The 22,721-nt window shown below is 37.4% G+C and overlaps 2 protein-coding genes across 2 annotated transcripts in view; one reads left to right on the top strand and one right to left on the bottom strand.

Moving 5' to 3' along the window:
- Positions 1 to 3,116: 3,116 nt before the first annotated feature.
- LOC122668162 lies at positions 3,117 to 4,406 on the bottom strand. Its single transcript, XM_043864756.1, has 2 exons — positions 4,240 to 4,406; positions 3,117 to 3,719 (listed from the first exon to the last, which is right to left on the bottom strand). Exons 1-2 carry the CDS (start codon positions 4,360 to 4,362, stop codon positions 3,660 to 3,662), a joined length of 183 nt encoding a protein of 60 aa, XP_043720691.1. The 5' UTR covers positions 4,363 to 4,406; the 3' UTR covers positions 3,117 to 3,659.
- Positions 4,407 to 9,796: 5,390 nt separating this feature from the next.
- LOC122668160 (probable helicase MAGATAMA 3) overlaps positions 9,797 to 22,721 on the top strand; it is a 31,446-nt gene continuing 18,521 nt past the window's right edge. The window contains exons 1-8 of the mRNA XM_043864754.1: positions 9,797 to 9,934; positions 10,061 to 10,202; positions 10,324 to 10,463; positions 12,185 to 12,385; positions 14,136 to 14,327; positions 14,548 to 14,583; positions 15,787 to 15,872; positions 16,079 to 16,129. Coding sequence (XP_043720689.1) covers positions 9,833 to 9,934; positions 10,061 to 10,202; positions 10,324 to 10,463; positions 12,185 to 12,385; positions 14,136 to 14,327; positions 14,548 to 14,583; positions 15,787 to 15,872; positions 16,079 to 16,129 — 950 coding nt within the window. The 5' untranslated portion in view covers positions 9,797 to 9,832. The remainder of the gene's footprint in view (positions 9,935 to 10,060; positions 10,203 to 10,323; positions 10,464 to 12,184; positions 12,386 to 14,135; positions 14,328 to 14,547; positions 14,584 to 15,786; positions 15,873 to 16,078; positions 16,130 to 22,721) is intronic.

Raw genomic sequence — 22,721 nt, forward strand, 5'->3', positions numbered from 1 at the left:
GTGATTTCCAAAGGTTTCGTCTTCCCGTAAATGGAAACAATGGATTGATACCGTCTTTTCTTTTGCTGGAAAATTGCTGTCTCTTTACCAATCATCTCTTCTTTGTTGCTTGAACTTGAAGATGCATCGTTGTGGTCTTTCTCCTCTTTGCTCTTCTTTAGGCTTTTGCCATCGCAGTTGTTGCTGTTGCTGCTATCGTTTTCTTTGTTGTTTTCCTCTCCGCTAAGCTGTACAAGATACTGAGCTGCCTCCATGTCTGGATCTTTTGAGCCCTTCGTTGGTCCAGATAGAAATACCGGTTTCGCCATTGAAAACACCCAAAGAGATCGATCACGATCAGAAGAGACGATTTCTTTACTGATTGTTTTTGGGGTTGTAGAGTTTTGGGTTTTGCACGGTTTTCTGGACTTTACGGGTTTGCCATAGTCCCATAGAGCGCGTGAAGAGAGAGAGAGAGAGAGAGAGAGAGGGTTACCGCTTGCGTGGGAGGATCTGAAGGTGGAAGAAATTAAAGCGTTTCCCACACCAACTCTACAAATTTGTTAAGAGTAGAGCTCATTGTGACCGGTTGATTGATTTGGGGAAATGTTTTCTGCACACATGGGGATGGGCAAAATGGCTGCCCCGCCCCCCACCCCCCCGCCTCCGAATGGCCGAAATGATCGTTTTATCCCATCCCATGTGTCTAGGCGCAACTTGCTCTTCCATGTGCTCTTGGGCAGAGAACATCGCCCCAATGTATATTTAGGGAAAAATCTCTTTGAGCAAAGTTTTGTAGGCTAAACCAGTGTGTTTTTTTTTTAATCTCTCTTCTCCGTTTCTATTGACAAACTGTGTCCTATGCTCCCATGAGCTGATACCCTCTCTTTGTCGGCACAGAGAACCCTTGCCCATTTATTTACAGGCTGGTTTTCATAGGCAGTCATGTATAAAACACGATCTAACACTTCAGCTATTGAATAGACAGATGAGAATCAAATAATTTTATCCAACGGCTTAAATGTTGAATATGTTCACATGAATATCTATGAAGCCTTTCACCTTTATTTATTAAGGGAAAAAATCTTTGTCCGGGAGTGCTGGAGTAGGGAGTGTGGCTTACGCCAGCACTCCCATGAGTCTGTCTCTCTCCTCCCCATGTGAAAAGACACTTCTATCCCCTTGTTTTAAGGAGGAGAGAGATAGATACATGGGGGTGCTGGCGTAGGCCACACTCTCGTCCAGAAAACTGCTTCCCATTTATTAAAGGTTTTACCATATAAAGTTACTTGATAAGCATATATTTATTGTCATGTGATGGATTTGGATGAAGGTGATATTTGGTGTACAAGTAGATCCCAAGCTCACCTTCTCACATCTCAAGTTTTAGCCTGGATATAATTTGCCACATGATAAAATAAAAAAGGGCGGAGGTTTGCTATCCGTCCACATGGCCGCTACGTTAGCTCCTAGGCCAATGCAAGTACGTGCATGGCCATCCACATAGGGGGTAGGCAGTCTTTTTCACAAGGTCATGTGTCTGGACGTAGGGGGCACGACCGGACAATGATCTTTTCCCCAATAAAAAACATTAAAAATTTTGAACTACAAAGAGAGTGTATGGATTATTGAGAGGATGCATAAACATTACCTATCCCTGCCCTCTAAAGGTTCTCTTGCTTTACTTGGTCGTTGACCTCTTTCTTAATTAGAAGTTCAAATTCATGTCGGCCTATGATAAATTAATTTGATCCTTAGTTTTTTTTTTTTGGTAACTATTTGATCCTTAGTTTGAAGCACATTAGATTGTGCATTGAAAATTGGGAAAAGTTTTCCTTCACCACAAAATCTCTTCACCCACCATTGTGATCTCATAATTACTCTCCCCTATTGACGAAAGTCCAATATGATTTTTTCACTATTCTAGGAGTCTAATCTAACCATCAAAAGAGGTGGATGAAGAATTTCTCTTTTCACTGTGAGTGAAGGAAACCTCAATCCTTGAAACCTTGAAATCATATCTATTATACTCCTCGAGTGGTAGTCCATGACTCACCAAAGATTTTCGCATAGTTTGTTTAAACATAATGGGCACATTTTGTTGCCATCAAAATGGAGAAATGTGAATTTAATCCAAAAGTTTTAATGCAAGGGTACAAAAGGGCTTTTAAAATAATTTGAAATTGATTTCTCATTATATCATTATTAAAAGTTACATATTTTTTGATAGGCATGTGAAATGACAAGATTTACCCTCATTGAAAAGAAAAGTGGCATTCTAAGAAGGCAAAAAAATAAAGTTACAAGTTTTGTTTCACCAACCTTAGCTACAACAAGATTTTTTGTAACGTAATAAAAGTTGGGTTTCAAACACCTATAACATCATTATATGAAAAGGATGGAGAAAGTAGAAGCTGTAATAGGTTGGCATCTAAAACTGTCCGTGCTAGAAAACTTATCCCTGATGCAGAGGTGTTGAAAATACTCTGGTAAAATCAGCTAATGGTTTTACATTTTATCATCTCTCAACGACGTTACTAGTTGTAAAATTAAGGTTGTGTTTAGTATGCCTTCTTTTGAAGTGCATTCTAAAAAATCAAATCAAACGCAGCCTTAGTCTTTCACCCATGATCTTAAACATTTAAATCCGTTATTTATTGAGAAAATCTTGTTGTCACCAATGCTGATTACTTTTTTTCTGGTCAAAGAGCAAACGTATTATTATTAAAAGATGGCTTCCAAGGATAAAATCCTGGAAGCTAGAAAGTGAGTATTTACAAGAAAAGAAGGTGGTGTAACCCACCAAACATTAGACAGCTTAAGTCTGGATGAGCCAGACACAAGACAATCAGCAGAGACATTTTAAGACTGCTTTCCAGCAATCGCAGCATTGTAATCTTAAAGAGAAAGAACTTTTCAACTATACTTAGAAAGTGTTTGGAATCATATGGTGGACTTCAAAACTTCAGGCCGTGTTTCATATAATTTCTTGGAAAGCATTATTAACCTTGAATGCATACCAAACACAACATAAGATTTACTGAAGCATATTAATCTGGAAATTATCTATTCAACTCTGAAATGTACATTTTCTATACAATTAGTAATTTAGTATCACTTTGTCAATCGGATTAACATGATTATCAAACTTCATCCTTATTATGTGGAAAATATCTTCAATACCTTTACACACAAAATTGAAACGCCCATCTTTTCCATATCTTTGGGAGGAGGGGATTGGGTGGGGAAGGTAGAAAAAATATTGAACAGCTATTCAGCTTTCACAAATGTACTTTTCCTACCAACTTTGAGAAATGTAGGATTTCACCTCTATAAGTTCTTGCTTTTCTTCTCTCCCAGAAATTGGATTTTCAGCCTCATAAAGCCACAATCAGAGGCAAGACATACTTCAGTAAACCCTCCAACAGATAAGATCCTATCTGTAAGCCAACACTTCAGCTAAGTGCTACCCCATTACATGACAAAGAGAACCCTACAGTTGCATGTTCCAGCAAAAGCAGCATTAAAAACCCATAGGGGAAGAACCTACATTTGCTACCAGAAACACATTTTCCAGTTCTCTTTTCCTCCTCTTCCAAGGAAAATAGAAATCACAACTTTACAACACAACAATGATGCACAAAAATCTGTTATCTGAAAAGTTTGCATCAGAAACTTCTTTAGGCAGATTCAGCACCTTTTGTTAAAGCAGCTTCACGTTCCTTCCGACGACGTTCTCTCTAAGACATCCAATATAAACAAATAAATTTGAAAAGTAGAGGATGCATCTGAATTAAATAAAACTACACAGGATGACATCTGTTCAGAGCTATCAAGAAGAACGTACAGAATCCAATTATAAACAAGTTTATTTCTATATCACAAACTTTCATTTGTTTAAGCATGCTTTTGTTTTGGTTTTCACTCTCCTAGTCAAGGATGGCCATCTTAGTAGTCTACCATCGAACTGACCATTAAGTATATGCATCTTTACAAAGATTTCTGGTTTTAAAAATGGGAAAAAGGCCAACACTCAGTTTGAAATGAGAGGAGGTTAAAAGAACTGAGCGAAAATATAAGCTTCTTTCCCAATACACTAAGCATGTGCATTAAATGACATAAAATAATGATATGTCATTACACTAACATCATAGTTCCCACAGTCATGAAAGATACTCAAATGACATAAAAGCATGATCTATCATTCCACTAACAACATAGTCCTCAAAGTCAAATGAAGAATTGGTATAAAAGTTATACCCTTCTTTCCCAGTATGGAAGGAAGCAAACGAAATCATACACTGGAGTAATTGTTGATACCAAAACAACATTCACTCCCATAAACACCAAGAGAGCAGTCATAGGCCGTGTTCTATGTGGCATTTTTAACCTGCAATAACAAGATCATGGCTGAGAAACAAATTGTCCTGGTAAAATATACAAACAACACACAGTGTACAGAAAAGACGAAACAGGATTCTTGAGTTGAGTTGAATATAATGTATTACTCAAACAGGCAATAAGTATGAACTACAAAACCGAGGTACTTAGCAGACGAATCATAATCAGAGAAAGTAAAAGTGGCATACAGATTCTAGAGTACAGGTTCACTAACCAGAATTCACAAGAAAATGACAACTAAAATAACCTTTATTCAGAGCGTTTTAAATAACATTCACACACACCAAATTAAGTTTGACTGGTACATAACTCCAATATAAATCAGATTTAAGCAAATCTTGGATTTGTTGGAAAGCTTTCTTTGAATGAAGATATTTTTTTTAAATATCAAGCCAAATGAATATTTTACTACACTTTTGGTTTTTAGCAATGTTTTACCATATTAAGATTTGAGAAAAACCTCAGGCATTTAAAAATTGAAAATTGCACCTATCACCGAAAATCCAGTTTTTGCTCTTGAACTGGGGGGTTGACTTTTTTACTATTTTTATTGGATTCAAATAGGGGGTATTTGCTTATTTATTAATCATATCTTAAGTAAATGAAATAACAAATATAAAAACATTTACTTACATCGCCCTTGACAACTATGATTCTTAGTACATTGTGCGTACACTAGGAAAATTGGGATCAATAACCCCAAGTACCATTTTGAGGTTTTTTTTTTTGTGAAAATAGTCCATGCATTGTGCTTAGAATGTAAAAAATAGGCTATATAGAAAAAACCAAAGCAAAAAAAAAAACATTTTTGGGCCTCGAAACCACCAACTTGAGTTGGCTGGGAAAAAATCCCTGGTTTCGACTAGGTTTCGACCATAACTCAGTTGCTGACTGGTCGAAACTAATGTCGAAACCGAGTTTTAGAACCTTGAGCATAGGTGGCTGTACAACACAAACCATGGAACCCCAACCCCAAAACAATTATTAAGGAGAAATCAGATTCTATTTACAGCTCTGATACCATGTAGCAAATCAGGATCTGAAACCAGTATCTGCACAGTAGAATAGAGAGGAAAGAATTACTGAACCACAATAGATTCAAGAGCATCGTGGACTACTACCTTTATTTTTAATAGTAAACAATAGACTCTTAGTAGGATTCCTACTAAGAGTGTACAAGCCTAGTGCTAATCACAAAGTAACAATGCAACCTTAGGAGATATAAGCATACTGCAATAGGGACACTCCCCCTATCGTGGTTACTAACAGCATAAGGTACCGTGGGACAATAATACCCTGCGGTACATCTTAACAGGTAGGATGCAGGATCTATGGAAGGAATGACACTACATGTCCTTGGAACTTGGAAGTGTATCTATAGACTATCCCACAGGTTCTAAATATGGGTTTCCCAGGTTGTATGCCTTATTGAGAGAGGAGAGAATAACTATTAAAGAATGTGTTTCTCAGAATGAGGAATTGCGTGGGACTTGGCTTATGAAAGGAATTGAGGGATGTGGAGCTTGAGGCAGTGGTCAACCTTCTTGATTGCTTACGGGGATCTTTATTGATGAAAATTGTAAGGATAATCGGGTCTAGTCCTTAAATCACAGGGGTAATTTGACACTAGATCCTTCTTTAGAGCCTCCCTTCCTCCCCGAGAGGAGGAATAGGAATAGAATCATAGACCTTTCCCTAAAACCCCATTTCCACATAGGTTGATTTCAAAGACTTTATCTCCATTAAAGTACAAGATCCTAACAAGGGAAAATAATCTTCAGAAAATGAACACATGCGATATGTTATAGAGGAGAAGGCCCAATACGACCCTCCAACCTCAAAAGTTTCAACTCTGCAGAAAGAATTTGAAATCTGTATGCCACTTGTTTAATTCATTGTGATTTGGGAAGCAAGTATGGTAACACTTCCTGGGTCTCCTTGGAGTTTAACGGATGTCTCCACTAGATATTCTCAACTTAGCTCGCTTTTAGAATTCATCCCATTTGGTAAGGGGGAAGACACTGTGGAAATATACAATTATGGAGGTTCTGTAAAGCATATGGAAGGAAAGAGACAACCAGGTATTCAGAGGAAAGGATATTGGCAAAAAAGGTTTGTGAGGTCATCATAATCACGGTAACTTATTGGGCCACCAAGAAAGCTTTAGGAATGTTCCCTTTGATTACATCATCAGTGAATGGGGTATTGTGGTAAGAATTTTGTCCAGTTAAAGAGAGGATGGTTATTGACTGGACAACTTCTAAATCATCGGTTAAATTGAATTTTGATACAAAACCGACAGGGATTTGGGGTGCATTCAGAGACCACATTGGCAGCATCCTTATGGCTTTCTTAGCAGTTAGGCCTGTTTGGGAGGCTTGATTCTAACACTACAGAAATTCAATCAGTGATCCAAGGGCTCAAGATTTTCTCATCTGAGCAATGGACTGATCTTGTGATTGAGGGAGACTTGGCTTTAGTCATCAAATGGTTATCAAAGGATGGACGGGTTCCCTAAAGGTTGGCGCATGTGATGAGGTGGGCAAGACAGCTATGCAACTGAGGGGATATCACATTCTCTTGGAGGGCAAGATCACCCAATTTGTTAGCACATTTGTTAGCCAAGGGTGGACTGGATAGAGAAACTTCGTATATAGGGCCATATTCAGCTGTACAAAGTGAGGCCAGATTTTGTTTTGTCTTCTTTTTGTACATTGTCCCCTACTTAGGGGTTGATTGTATGATACACATTTATAGATGTGTACACCTCCTTTCCTATTTTGGCCTTTTACCGTTAAAAAAAACAAGATAGTGATACAACCCTGAACAAGGAAATGGTGACTAGAATCACCACCAAACCTAAAAAAGCAGCAAAACATAAACTGGTTCAATCTAAAGTGCAAGACTTGATTCAGAGAATAATATAGGTTTAACCACCCTTTGCTTGGCCAGTTCATCAGCCTCCTGATTTACAAATCTTAGCATCCAAGTGCTAATTCAGTCAGGACAGCAGCTAATTGATATTGTTTGCAAGAAAAATGAACCGAATCTTGTAGGAGAAGTAAACTGCCAGAGGTTACAAGGGGTGAAAGGAGTTCCCTATGCTGAACAAAAGACTTACTTCCCTCTTTCTCTTTTGTAAAGTGAAGGTAATGTAGCAAGGGATCAAGTCACACTAATTCTAGTGGGCAATGGACCCACAAAAATCTAAAAATAGACCAAAACTACCCACAACCAACTTTTTAAGAAAATCCAGTTTCTGCAGATCAGACTGATCAACATCCATAGTCCATACAAGCCCCTTCCGAAAATATCAAACACCCTTTGTTCATGAAAACTTTTTCACGGAACTAGACTTCATTACTAAAATAAGCCATCCCTCCAGAGAAACATAGCTTATTAGGTAGGCCGATCAATTCCAATAACAGACAATTTGCAAATTCATTTTCAGAAACCAGCTGATTTGAGAATTTCTTATCTTGCAACAGGGACTTTCATTCAGCTTAAAAATTTAGTGCTTCACAACAAGTTTATAGAGGTCAACCAAATTTCATGCAAACATCAGTTTCAAAACAGATCAATTAAAAGTAACAGTTTTAATTACTTAACATGCATCGGCTATGGAGTAAAAGCAAGTAGAATATCCCTAGAAGCAGTAGCAGCACTTGCAACAGCTAGTTTTGATAGCTAACATGCAAAACAGCAACCAGTGACATGGATCCACAGCAACTCTTCATTCAATTCTAAAAAATTTGTGTGTAAAAACAAGCTCCACAAATTACATACATGTATAAGGACCTCTATTAACTTCTTCAGAAAACTGAATTAATAATTACTAGCTGAGCAATTCAACTCAACTAAGCCTTGTCCCAACTAAAAGAGATCAGCTTGAGGATCCTTTTTTGCCATCCAACTCTATTCAAATCCATTCTTGACAACCTTAATCATGCATGTCTTTTCACACTATTTCTCCCAAAATCATTTTAGATTTGTCATATGCTATTTCAGCTCCTCTAATGTGAATCATATCACCCCTCCTTACCTGAGCATTGATAGGTCTTCATCGCATATGTCCATGCCACCGGAAAGGCTGAAACTACTTTTTTTTTTTCTACTAACCAGCCACTAAAATAAAAAAATGGGTCCGATAAATGAGATCATGGAGATATTTGTGAATAGAAGTAACCTAATTAAACTTTCTATGTTCACCACACCAAATGAAAGATCCCTATCATATGGTAGAGAAAGGGTAAACTTCAAATTTCTCAAATAAAGTATTTTTTCATAGACTTACGATGAAGATAATAATGATCTAGCAGAAGCCAAGCAAGATGAGAACGCATGCTGTAAAGAGAACAATAAAAACTAAGACTGCTTATGCTCCTATCTCTTGAAACCAAGTAGTAAACAGTCATGGAGTGGCTTCCGAATTAGCATTTGATCAGTCCAATTTTATAATAAATTTCACCAAAACTTAAAGGCAAAACCAACTACCATACTTCCTCAAAATAGCAAGAGACTAGGGTCAATCCCCACCAAACTAGGTACTGAATGCAGGAACCCACAGGCATCCACATATACACATGCTGCAACGTAGCTTTACTATTATTTCCACCCAAAGCCCAAACCCATATATTTTACACCTCCACGCCCTTATAATATCCGAAATGCTCAAAGGATTTGCATTTCTGCGACAAGGACGTGAATCAGGTGATTAATTAAAAATCGTTCTCCAAATTCATGGGATAATTAATCTAAGTGCTTTCAGCAGATAGCATAAAATCTATGAAGGTTTTCCATTCCATTCATCATATATTAATTAAATCAATGCTATAAAAATCACATTTAACAGACTCAAATCCGCTAGTAAGAACAACTAATTACAAAGTGTAAATCAAACCTTGTTCAAGTCTTAGGTAACAAGTGAGACCCCTAACATAGAAGTGAACCCCGAATAAGAATCAAGCATTGGACCATTTTGCGATATTCATTGCTTGACTGAGAGAGAGAGTAGCTAACCTAATCGGCCGCCCGACTTGCGCCTACTCAGGTTGATTCCAGCAGTGATTTCTGTAAAGAATCCTTTGACTCCTGCAACTCGATGAACCTGAGAGCCCTTTTCATAGAGAGAGAAGGGTACAATTTATAAGAAGGTAGCAGCGATGGACTAAACGGCTCAACCCGACGTTTTTTGGTCCAGGTTCGTTAGGCTAGTGAACCGGTACAAGTATTGCTAGCCGGGCCAATAATATGTTTAAAATATTCGTTCCGGTTTTTTGAAATGTTCCCAGAAAAAAACCCTGAAGAACAAGAATTTGTTGTGCCCAAAATACCCTCTCCAACCAAAAACCCTTATTTTCATAAAACCCATTCCCCGCGCTTTGCTTGTAATTTTCTGTTCTTTGGAGCTCGCTAACTGCTCTTCTCTGTAGGGTAACAGGAAGAGGAAGGGATGGATGTGGAGAAGAATAGAGCGCAATATGAGCCCTATCTCAATCGTTTTCGCAAAATAGTTCTAAGTTGGGATTATTTACGTCTCCTTTCAGAATCCGAGGTAATGTTTTTCTCTTTCTCCATCTTATCGCTCCTATATACTTAGTTTTTCTTATAATCCTTTATTTATTTATTTATTTTAGTAGAATTCCTTTATTAATTTATTTATTTAATTCTTATTGCTCAGAAAAAGCTTGATGGAGCGGCTCTGGGTGTAAAGGAAGTAAAAGATACTTACGAAGACATTAACGATTATATTGGGACATTCGAATCGCTTCTTTTCGAGGAGGTGAAAGCCCAAATTATTCAGCAGAAAGATGAAGAAGAGGGTAATTTTTTATTTTTTATTTTTTTGCTTTATTTGTGCTTCATTTATAATTTTCAAGTGAAACCCAGATTGGAGCTTAGTTATGGTCATTTTGAGTTTTTGTTTTCCCTTCCTTTGCACAGTGACAGAAGGGCAGTTTGGTGTCATCACTAAGTGCAGTGAGGCTGATGGGTTTCACAAACCAGTGCTGGCCTATGTAACCAATGAAGATCAAACATTGTCGGATAATGATCTTATACTGCTTTCGAAAGAGAAGGTAATGCTCTGGTTCGGTTTGATTGCACCTGAATCGGATACAATATTCTTACCTCTTCCTTATTTGCTTTGTTTATTCAATCGGCTTCATTCTAGAGAAAATTTATTAGCTTTTCTATGATGATTTACGCCTTAATGTGTCACCTCTACGCAAAAAGTTGTACATTAAGCCTATGTCTCTATGGGATACAGTTCAATGCATTTTTATCCCGATCAGTTTGAGACAGGATCGTAAAGGGGGAAAAAAGGGCAAACCAGATTTGAAAAGAAAACTAATAACAGAATACCAGTAGGTCTGATTTGACCAATATTCAAGTAGTCTGATTGTAGTGTAGAATATGTCTGCAAAGTGTGATCAAAATCTGATGGTCAGATTCACTCTTATGGAGTAATCCTACTTGGGGAAGGACAGCTCAACAACTGCAGAATCGATGGAGAGAATTGGGGGCCTGGGGCTCTAAAGAGAGATCAACTAAGGCTCTAATAACTGATTGAACAGTAACATAAATAGAAAAGGAATAAAATTCTGAAAATTTTATGAATCCTAGTTGCAGTAGGATTTCAGATTCTAATTGGAAAGTTCAGATTTTGAAACCATCACAAGATTCAGAACTAATAGCAGAACAGAGAACTGAAATCCGAATTTAGAGATCAATTTTAAAACAAGAGATTTGGAGAAATCCAAGTTGAAGTAGGAAACTAGAATTCGATGGGAAAAATAGGGGTTTTTATTTTTTAAATTGATTCTGAAATAGAATAGAAATAAAGAAAAGAAAGAAAAGATATGATCAGGAAACACCACCTGATCTGCAGTGTTGGAATCACCTCTAGTACCCCAACCGTGGCATCACCACCAAGGGCCTGGAGTACACCTGGGAGCCTACTGAATCGCCACAACAGGGAGCATTCTGAATCACCACAGAACCGAAGGCAACAGTCAAATACATTACTTGAATTCGTGTACAAGGCTGGACCCCCTTACAAACTTATATAGAAGATTGAAAACAGACTTGAACACTAAAAAGGAAAGGCCTAAACCAATCCTTAACTAAAAATGTAACGTAAACTGGCTGGGAAACTGACTCAAAACAGGACTCTAACTAAACTAATGAAGTAAATCCCATATTCCTACCTTCTACCCCATTAAAATGACCTATTACTAGAAAACTCATTGGACCAAAGGCCCAACAGGTATAGAACCCAACCCAAGGTTTATTTCCACTAAAATAAACCATGTACGATTTGTCTGCATCACAATTTTTATATGCCTTATGTTGTACTGGGGCATCGCCATTTTGTTTATGTCTGTATTTATGCTGTATTCCTTTTGATTTCATCTCCTTGAATTGTTTGTAAGGGTCTATTGGGTTCTTGGTAATATTTAGCATTTATAGCTGGTGTTTCTTGAGCCTGGTGCTTGTTGTCTTTGTTGTATTACTTTGAAATCTCTTCCAATTTTAAAAAGAAATTATTTTATCCAAATTTAATATAAGAACTACCCAGGAAAAAATGGCAGCCCTGTGTTGCTGCACTTTAAAATCATTTATTTAAGTAACCCTCTGTCAATGTATTGGCTTTCATTTCATGATTGTTTCAGAACATATATATAGCAGTCACTTTTGGTTAAGTGTAACTTAACATTCCTGGTAATAATGCTCCATTTGATGGTTTATTAACTTCTTTGATTTTATATTAGAGCTCTAAAATTTCAAAGTGTCCTTTTTGTAGGTTCAAGGCGGGGTGACTCTCCCTACTACATATGCTTTTGCACTAGTAGAAAATCGTGTACGTAAAGATGAATTTTCGCTTCGCCTGTTTCTTGCTGGGGAGGTTGAGATGTCCAATATAGATGAAATCAAACATAGTGTGAGGTTGTCAAGTATGCATACTGTTGTTAATCAACCAGAGAAAGGTGTGTGGGTGATCAAGGTAATCAATGTTCTAGAAATAGTGACTTTTGCTAGTTGAGTAGTACTATATGTTCCCTTTTCTATAATTGGTTTTATTAGGATAACTTTTATCTGCATGGAACTGTCTTCTCTAGTACTAGTAGTCTAGTTATCTTGGTGAACAGCATTACATCTTTGATGAGTGACTACAAATTCTGTATTTGAAGTAATAGAAAATTAGGAAATATGTGCCAAAATGAAAAGTAGAGGATGTTTTTCTAGTTGCTTGATGATTTCATGTTGTTATATACTTCCATTCCATGGAGGATTTTGAATTTATTTTCTTTTTGAAATAATAATGCAGTTTATCACTGCCGAGATTGCAAATTATGAAAAATGACGAGGACTGATTCACTTGTCTCTTTTTCATTTTTAAACAAGTAATTGACTATTCGCTTTTATTTTCAAAGCTACATCATCAAGATTATATGAGGAAAATAGAAGAATAAAGTTCAGGGAAAGTTCACTATCCAAGAAAATGGCTGGAAGAAAAGGAGGAAAAAGAACCCAAGGGAAGGGTTGCCCAATATAAATCTCCTTCCTAACAAATCTGCTTCAACTAAATGGGAGACTAGCAAATTGACTGTTTTTATCTTGTTATTTTCATTCACTTGTTCATTTATTCCTATTTTGTTCTGGTTAGTTTTATAGTTTGATTTGACTTGAGCTTGTACACAGTACACCTCCTTACCTTGGAAACTGAAATGTCTTAAAAATCTCCCATTTCTTGTTGTACCGTGTGTTTTTCATTGCCCTTATACTTCTTATCTTCCCAGTTGGCTTGATCGAAATTTCACCTTCTGCAGAATTTCCATTTTCTAGACATTATGCTGTTTCTTGTGATAGAAATCACTATGTGAAGTTGCAAAGGGAATTCTTCCACTGGGTGATGAATAAACAAAGATCTCTCAGCAAAAAATAGAAGATCCAGGCATGGTTTTAAAAATCCGGACAAAATCATAAAGGAAAATTGAGCTTTGACTGGACACCTTCATGGTTCCCTATTTGATTCTCAGTTCTGTGATAATTGGCCAATTAAATGGGGAAAACCAGAATTGGGCCCCTCTCTGGTTCACTGTGCTGTTTGGCTTCTAAAACTATGGATTTGAGGACCACAGGAACTAGAAATTTGTTTGGCATTCCATCAAAAGTTTTCCCCGATGAGCATTATATATACCCTGGAAGCAAAATAATGAAGAGCATCTATCCCAAGGACAAATAAGATTCAAGGATCAATATAGAAACATCCAGAGATCAACAATCCTACCTTCTGTTATTGAAACTCTACTATGTTTCAAAAGCAAGGAGATTAGAAGATTAAATGAACAACCCAGTTCATAGATCAGAACTGTTTGGTTTTGTGAGAATGTTGATGAGAGGAAGATCAGTTTCTTTACTTTGGGCTTGCTATTGGTTAGCATGGCAATGGTTCCTGGCCTTATTATTAATTGGTCAATGGAACACCAACCTGTTGGTTAGCCATCTTGTAGGCTTTCAAATGAAAGGGTTCGGTTCTATGGTATCATACATCCTGTTTCATTTAATTTCTTTCCTTACCCTTAAGTATTAGTCGGAACAAATTTGTATCTTGTCCAAGCAAACAGTTTGCCTCTTATTTTATCTGTAAAATATGTTGTGGCAAATCGATTTATGCTACTTCTTTCTACTCATTATGTCTACAATGTGCTATTGTAATGGTGATACCCTTTAACTAATGCAATATACTGCAGATTTGCAGTTTATCGACTATCCTTCGTGAATATGTGGCTATCTGGTCTATTGGCTCTCTCCCTTTCAAGGATTTGATATTATCTGCTGCTGAAAGGGATGCTAATTCAGAGGATCGGGCCTGGAAAATTCCTGTACCCCTAATGGAATTTCTTGAAACTAACCACAACACCTCGCAGATGGAGGCCATAAATGTAAGTTTATATCTTGTCTTGTTTATTTTTAACTGAGAAAAGGTTATGCTGATTAGGTTTAAATGCAAGTACATCTGTACATGCTACACTTGTGTTACTTTTTATCCCATTCTTGTAATATTGAAATAACCCCATAGCTTTTTTCACTCCAACCCCCTTTCCCTTTTTCTTTTCTGAGTATTTCATCAAATCCTTTGTAAGAGACTCATTTTTGTTGCAGGCAGGTCTTTCACGCAAAACCTTTGTCTTGATACAGGTTTGGCATTCCCTTCTTTCAAAGAATCTATTAGGACCTGCATAAGACGTAGCATTCATCTTATTCCTGTGGTGTCATCTTCTTCTAATTATTTTGAAGATAAAAGAACACATGTTTATCTGGTCTTTATGCAAGTGATTTCCACAAACCTGTAGAGATAAATTAAAATGTGCACCATAAATTCATGTTCTGCTATAGCTGTTGTTCCTGATTTGGTATCACAATATAACTGTATGGGCTTTATCATGGTCTATCAATCACTGTTTAAGGGATCCAAGAACATCACCTAATTCGATTTATAAGCTTTCTTAATAATCTCTGGCAGAGAAACTTTGTATTCCTATTGAGGAAAATAATTGAAGCCAATGAAAGTCTGTGTGCTTGATGGAAATCCATCCTAGTGAAGGAATTTAAGTCAATATTCGTTCTTTTTATGATCTGAAATATATTTATCAATGGGCAAAAGTTTCTCTTGATGAACATATCTGGAGATATTTCCTGGTGATCATCCCTTGGAATGTCTCATGTCAAATTTTGTGACCAATCTCAAACATGTGGCCCCCATTTGATGGATTATTCTCCCCTTGTATTTTCAGCCATCAAATTGTTGGAAGGCTGATGTGGCAATTCTAATCATGAGATAGGTACGGGACCATGTGATTATCCATCTGCCAAATTTTGACATGAGACTCAATCATATTGTCTGCCTTATTTCAAACCTTCTTTCAGCATTTCAGATTTTGTCTGAAATTGAGTTGTTGATTGTCCAACATGGTTTGCTGGGTTGAAACTTTCCATACGGAGTCAAGGTCTGCAGAATTTGAGCACCAACTAAGATGCCTGCTGGTAGGTAAAAGCACCCAAGGACACCCATCAAGAGATACCTTTCTAGCTGTGCAGAAACTACATTCTTATTGATATGGAAACAACTTGTAGTTTCTTGCTTTTGCATCAATGAATTTCTTCTCTAATTTTAAACGAAAAAATAATAATGTAAGAAGTCACTTAAGAAAAATAAGGCAGGCAGAAGTCAAGAAAATAGAAGATAATATGTTATAGGTTCTAGGAACTTCCAGCATACAAATATTAGCTAAATGCTTTTCCTTGCTCTTTATGTATCTCATTGATTTTTGATAGTTCGAGTTAGTTCGTTGGTCACTTGCATGTGGCCATGTGTTGGACCTGACAAATGTTTCCTTGTAGGGACCCCCAGGAACGGGAAAAACACAGACTATTCTTGGACTGCTTAGTGCCATTCTTCATGCAGCTCCGGCAAGAGTGCAATCCAAGTAAATTTTGCATGCTTTATCTGTAATCGACTTACAATTTATGATAGGGTTAATGTTGTTCCTTCTTGTTTTATTTATTATTGTTTACTGAGCTCTTGACTAGGTCAATAAAAGGCTTTTTTTTTGGGGGGGGGGGGTGGATGGGGAGATTGTATTCGATCCTCATTCTTATCAATAAATTGGTATCTGATTTCCTTTTCATTTAGGGGGGCGTCACGTAATCTGAAACGTGGACCAGAATTCTCCATCAAGGAAAAGTATGTATTGATTTCCTACTTTTTTTCAGTTCAAATGATGCTTACCTTTGGTTTAACATGATTGATGTGTTCCTGGGATAGACTTGCTTCTTATTCTCTTATATGTTGAACGTTTCTAAACAACATATATCAATTGTGTTAGTTTGGAGAAAAGGAAAAAAAAATCTGAACTATGGAAGTGATGTAGATTCTGGATTTCTGGCCAGAGGAAGAGACAAAAGACCCATCGGGCCAGGCCCCTTTTTGAGCCAGAGATGGACAAGCTCGAGCCAGCCAAGCAGAGATCTATTTTACCCCACGATTGTGATAGGATTCCCCCTTGACCAGTCAAAGATGCTCCACGATTTTGAGAGGATTCTCCTTTGACCAGTCAGCTAGGATTGGTGCACTTAAGTAGTTTCTATATTTATTAGTTTCTAATTTGTTCATTGCATGTGGCTGAATTATAAAGCCTAGTAGTTTTAATTTAGTTACCTTCTATTTTAATTAGGATTTAGTAGTTTCTATTTTGCTAAGTTTCTATTTTAGATTACTTTTTATTTTGGAAAGTTTCTATTCTATTGTAAGCTTGCCTAAGGTATTAATAGGCATCGCATCTTAATGAAGGAACAGAATTTTGAGAAAAGAGTTTTCTAGCCATATTAGCCATCGAATTATGGGAGTTTCTCCTTATTTCAACAGCTGAGATAGCTGTGGGTGAGAGACCCAGGCAGAGAGAGCCATTCCCCCTACCCCTTTCTTCTATCTTCTCTTCTCCTCCTCTTCATTATTCTGCTCGAGCTCCTTTAATGCTGCTACCACTGATCTGTGACTGCAACAGTTGCTGCTGCTTCCCCTTAGATCAACACAGGTGCTAAGAAGCTCCATCAAACCAAGGCTGCTGCGAACATCCCTCTGCCCAGAAAACTACTCGATTGTGTTGCTGCTGCTCCAAGTGGTTGCTGCTGTTGCTGGTGAACAATATTCAAGGCTGAAGACTTCCCACACACACTGTGATTGTTGCTGCTGGGAGATCCATCGATTGGAGTTGTGCTGCACCTCTGCAACCTTTTAATTCCAAACACCTTCAAATCAACACCAACCCTGCTGGGTTTTGAAACTCAGATTTCCCCTTCCATTACCTCTATTCGATTGGCATTTCCACCCCATCCCACTGTCTGAAACTTCCATAACTCCCTCACTTTCCATTTTCAGTCTCATCCTCCCATCTCCAATTCTAACCATCAGAATTGACCCAAAGTTGCAGACCAGGCTTCATTCACCAAGCCTGCCACTCGGGTACTACTGGAAGCCCAGAACAGCATTGTTTTGGAAGGTTTCTTCAAACCTTCTATTTTGGTAACTCTTTGATATCTCTACATCAGACCATTAGAATTGCACCAATTTTGGAGGCAAGCTTTCCCCTACAGTTCTCTACACTCGATCCAAGTGGGGTGACCATCACTTGGCTGGTTTGATCATAAACTGTAAGTTTCTAATTCTGGTTCTGTTCCTATTTGAATTTTTGTGGGTTATTTGGGACTTGTATTGTGCGAAGATCAACCAAGTTATCAATGGCATCGCTCACATGTTCCCCTGTAGAAATTAGATCGAATTCACAATGCATAATGTATGTAAAGGAGAAGGGAAGCATAAACCACCTATTTGCTCTGATAAGGATTTGTCATCTATTGTCCTATTGATAACTAAATGATCCCATTCGGGGAAAAAATTAGCCCTTTATCGGATTTGAATTGATGACTGACGTCGTATGAAAGCTATGCGACTCTACCACTGAGTTAAAAGGGCCCATTTTATTCAATTCATGAATTAACCCCACTATGAATCTACTGCATTTATACAAATCAAAAAAAAAAAAATTTAAAAAAAAATTATATCATTCGTGTCTCTATTACAACACGGCAAAACTAGATGGTTCAACTGAAATTTAATGAATAATACTATTTTTTTTTCCGTCTGTACACCTAATTGTCTAGGATTGTAGTTCAATTGGTCAGTGCACCACCCTATTTTAGTAGACTATGCTCAGGAAAATAATTAGGATAGCTGTAGCCCTATGCTCCAGCTTGAGGGGGGAGTGTTAAAGCCCCTACCAGTATAAGGTTGTAAGGGGTACATGACCATATGTATCATGGGGGTAGATATGTGTCATGTACACACACTTGTGTAGCTGGCAGTAATCTCACCGATTCTGCTTTCTTCTGTATAGCGGAGTTTCTTCAGCTTCTCCCTTGATTTCTCTCTTCTTCTTCTTCTCTTGTTGTGGTATTACTGGTTTATTAATCTTAATACTGTTACTGATAGGTGGGTCGCAAACTTTGTACACCAAAGTTGCCTCTACCTCACTCATACGAATTTAACATTTGCCCCCTCCCTTCTCCTTATACAATTCAATAAATTGTAACTCTCCTACGCTCTTTTATTTGTAATTATGTATATAATGTAAGATAAATATCAAAGGGCATACATTAGGTAATTCATATTGTAACCATAGTTTAAAATCTCGCGATATCTCGGTATCTCGGGCTGGTCGAGATGGCCGAAATATGGTATTTTTTCTGCCATATTTCGGCACTCCATCTCGGTGGGTTTTTGGCCATATTAAGGCCTAATACTTCATGTATACCCTTATTTAAGCTAAATAAACATATTGAAACCTTCATATTGCAAAAAAAATGAACTCAAAGTGGTGTTTTGGGTCTGCACCCTTGATTGACAGTATACAGTCGCCGACCCTGATGTATAAATAGTTAAATACACTTTGATTAGGTACTAAAAGGCATATAAGAAATTTAAACAAAGTAATGAAACAAAAATAACTCATAACTCATAAACTCCATAATAGTCAATAGTTCAATACTCAATAGTCAATACTCATTACTCAATAGTCAATACACGAAGTCACAAGTTCACAACTCACAAGAGTGCAAGACTCACAAGAAATATCACGAAATATCGCCGAAATATCACAAAATATCTCGAAATATCACAAAATATGAACTTTTTCCATTTCGCCTTGCCATTTCGTCTCGATACTGTCGAGATTTCCGAAATAACCCGATATATTGGCGATATTTCGCGAAATCTTGAACCATGATTGTAACACCTGACACCATGAGCATAGTTCGAGACAGGTCGAAACCGATATCTTTCGGATTTCAGTCCAATTTAGTACATTTCGGTAGTCAAATGACTACATTTTTATCCAAAACCTTAGGGAAACCCTAATTAAGCATCTTTAAACATATTTGAACCTTTAGATTGTATATTAAAAAAATAACACACAAAACCAAAATAGTAGTTTGACTCTGGACCCTAGGTTGGTACCGTATGCTATATGTTTTGGTATCCTTTCTCTTATATAACCTATTATTTTACACATAAATTAGTACGAAAAAAAGCGTAGCATTCATTCAAATCCATTAAAATATGTATTAAGAATGAAGAAAAAAATTTAATAGTACACTAATCTCAAAAAGTGTCATCATAGACAATTAATAGGGATTGCCTATTTAAGCATGTTTACATATCTTTGAAGCATTAGATTGAAAAAAAGAACACCCAAAGTGATAATTTAGCTTTAGACCCTATGACATATGGTGGCCATGGCATCCTCAACCTGGAGAATCACTCAAAAGCCCATCACAATAGCCCTATAGTTGGCAGAATTGAAATTTGAGGAAATTTGGCCAAATGATGCTTCTAATCCACCAGATGTTGAAGTAGATTCTCCACAGTTGACTACCAAGTTTTGATTCAATAGCAAAATGGAGGACTTCATCAAATAAATTGAGGTTTTCTAGTAGTTCTTGAGTTATCAAGTGAAAGGGGGGAAACATGGTTCGAGAACTCGGTTTTGTTACCGGTTTCGCTCAGTCAAAAAACTGAGTTAGACTGAGATCTCGGCAAGTTGGTGCATTTTGACCTAGTTTGGTCATGAAAGTTGGTATACAGCCTATTTTGGGCCATTTAAACACAATGACACCATCAGATTTGGAAAAATCAAAGTCCAATAGGAGTTTGACTTAGGGGGAACCTAGGACAGACAGTTATTTATGCTAGAAACTAGGACAAATCCAAAAACATTTACTTAAATGATATTAGGCATAAATAAGTGTCTGTCCTAGTTTTTGGCATAAATAAGTGTTTGTATACCAAGGTTTCCCATTGAGATCTCGGTCGAGACAATGTATTTCTCCCATTTCGCCTTCAATCTCATCTCGGTTTTTGAAAAAACCGAGATATTATCAAGATCTCAGCGAGTTCTTGTTCCATGGGGGGAAGCTCAGTGATGTAGATTTATCACCAAACTGGGCTTCTTTGCTTAGGAATAAGTCTAAGGTTGGGTTATATACATGTTGGGTCTTCGATCCCATGAGTTTTCTATGTAATAGGCCACTTTTATGGGCCTAAAATATTGGTAATTAGGCTGCATACGTGATTAGTTGTTTTAGTTCATACTTAGTTTTATTTTGGTGTTTTTGTTCTAAAATTGAACTAGTTCAACCAGTGGTTCAATTTTAGTGATTTTAGTAGTTTTTTCCTTGAAGTGTTTTGTTGGGTTGGATTAGGACTCTGTTTCGAATCTATTTCAGTTTCCTAGTTAGTTTAGGTTACCTAATAGGATAAGGATTGGTTTAGGCCTTTCCTTTTTAGTGTTGGAGTCTATTTTTGTGTCTTTTATATAAGGTTATAAGGGGACAAGTATTGGACATGAATTTTGATATTAATGAAAATCTTTTTGCTGCTCTTCTTCTCCTTTGAAGATTTGTCTTGTGTTTGGTCAAGGCTGGTGGGATTGGTGTTTGATCCGATTGACACCTTGCGGTGGGAAGCCCTGGTGGTTCATTTTGGTTACTTTGTTTTCTCCATTACTGTTCTACATTCAAGGTATTTGATCTCAAGTTTTATTCATCATCAAGAAGTTCAAATCCCCAAACCCTTGGAACTGCAGAAAGATGGAAGGGAATGCTCTTTTCAAAGATGAGAAACTTGAGGAGTACTTATGATTATTACCTCCATCCCTAACCTTTATTGGGGTGTTTTCCCTGACCTAATATTTTTTCATGGTTTTAAACCCTAAACTAAACCTATCCTTTGGTAAAGATCCTGTTTTGGTTCGTAGTTTAAGCAATTCAAATCTAGGACTACATTACTTCAGAATTTGCTGAAATGAGTCGAAATAACTGAACTTTTGGCCGAAATGGAGAGATTTCGGTCAAATCTAGTATGCATGTAGAGTTGACCCTTATTTCCTTTCATTTCAAGGCTTCTCAAAGCCGAAATATTTGCGAATATCGTCATTTCGACCAAAATTTTGAACCATGACCATGAGGTATATTGGCCTTTACAATTCCAATGGTTAGTGGTCTTTACAATTCCAATGCGTTTAATTTCAAAGCTCCATCCAATAGACCTTCTAATCTAAAGCTGGGGTTGACAGAAGGCTCCAAAGAATTAAGCAAGAAGGACATGACCAACGCATCATTAGCTAACCAGGTTTTTGTTAGTCATGGTGCTCAAAAACCAGGAGAAGAAGATAGAAGAAGAGAAGAGAAAGATGAAGAAATGGAGAGAAAGAGAATTCGGTGGAAAGTTGTGTGTATTAGAGAATGTCTCTCACACACCTATATTACTTCACTAATGAGAATAGAACAAATAACATACTCCTCCCTTGGGAGGTAAAACGGAAAAAGAGAATTACAATATAAGGCAACTAGTAAACTAACTAGTCCGTAAAATACCCTTACAACATGTAAACTCTAACACTCCCCCTCAAGCTGGAGAATAAATATCATGCATTCCCAGCTTGCATAATAGGGTACCAAACTGGAGAGAAGAAAGCCCTTTGGTAAAGATGTCCGCCAATTGATCACCTGTCTTCACAAAAGGAGTGCAAATACAGCCAGAGTCTATTTTCTCCTTGATGAAATGCCGGTCCACTTCAATGTGCTTAGTTCTATCGTGTTGTACCGGATTGTGAGCAATGCTTATAGCTGCCTTGTTGTCACAATAGAGCCGTATAGGATCATTTGCAGCAAACCCTAACTCTTGAACTAATCGCTTCAGCCGTATAAGTTCACAAACCCCATGTGCCATTGCCCTAAATTTTGCCTCTGCACTGGATCTAGCTACAACAGGTTGTTTCTTGCTTCTCCATGTAACCAAATTACCACCAACAAATATGCAATAACCAGAAGTAGATCTTCTATCTGAGATGGATCCAGCCCAATCAGCATCTGTAAAGCCCTCTATCCTCAGGTGATCATGCCTGGCATACAATAGTCCATTCCCTGGGGAGGACTTCAAGTATCTAAGTATACGGTATACAGCATTCAAGTGCCCACTCTTGGGGGCATGTATAAACTGACTCACAACTCCCACTGCATAAGAAATATCTGGGCGAGTCATAGATAGGTAGATGAGTTTCCCCACTAATCTTTGGTACTTCTCTGCATCAATAAAAGGGGAACCACAATCTTCTCCTAGTTTGTGATTTTGCTCAATAGGAGAGCTCGCTGGTTTGCAGCCCAACATCCCTGTCTCTTTCAACAAGTCAAGAACAAACTTCCTTTGACATATGCCGATGCCT

The sequence above is a fragment of the Telopea speciosissima genome, chromosome 7, assembly GCF_018873765.1.
Source record: "Telopea speciosissima isolate NSW1024214 ecotype Mountain lineage chromosome 7, Tspe_v1, whole genome shotgun sequence".
NCBI classification, from domain to species: domain Eukaryota; kingdom Viridiplantae; phylum Streptophyta; class Magnoliopsida; order Proteales; family Proteaceae; genus Telopea; species Telopea speciosissima.

Bases quoted from the DNA above. Each gene is read 5' to 3' on its own strand.
- LOC122668162 (XM_043864756.1), bottom strand. From the start codon at position 4,362: ATGCCACATAGAACACGGCCTATGACTGCTCTCTTGGTGTTTATGGGA. The intron at 3,720-4,239 runs GTATAACTTTTA...TGGATGTCTTAG, and splicing joins TTCCATACTGGGAAAGAAGG to AGAGAACGTCGTCGGAAGGA.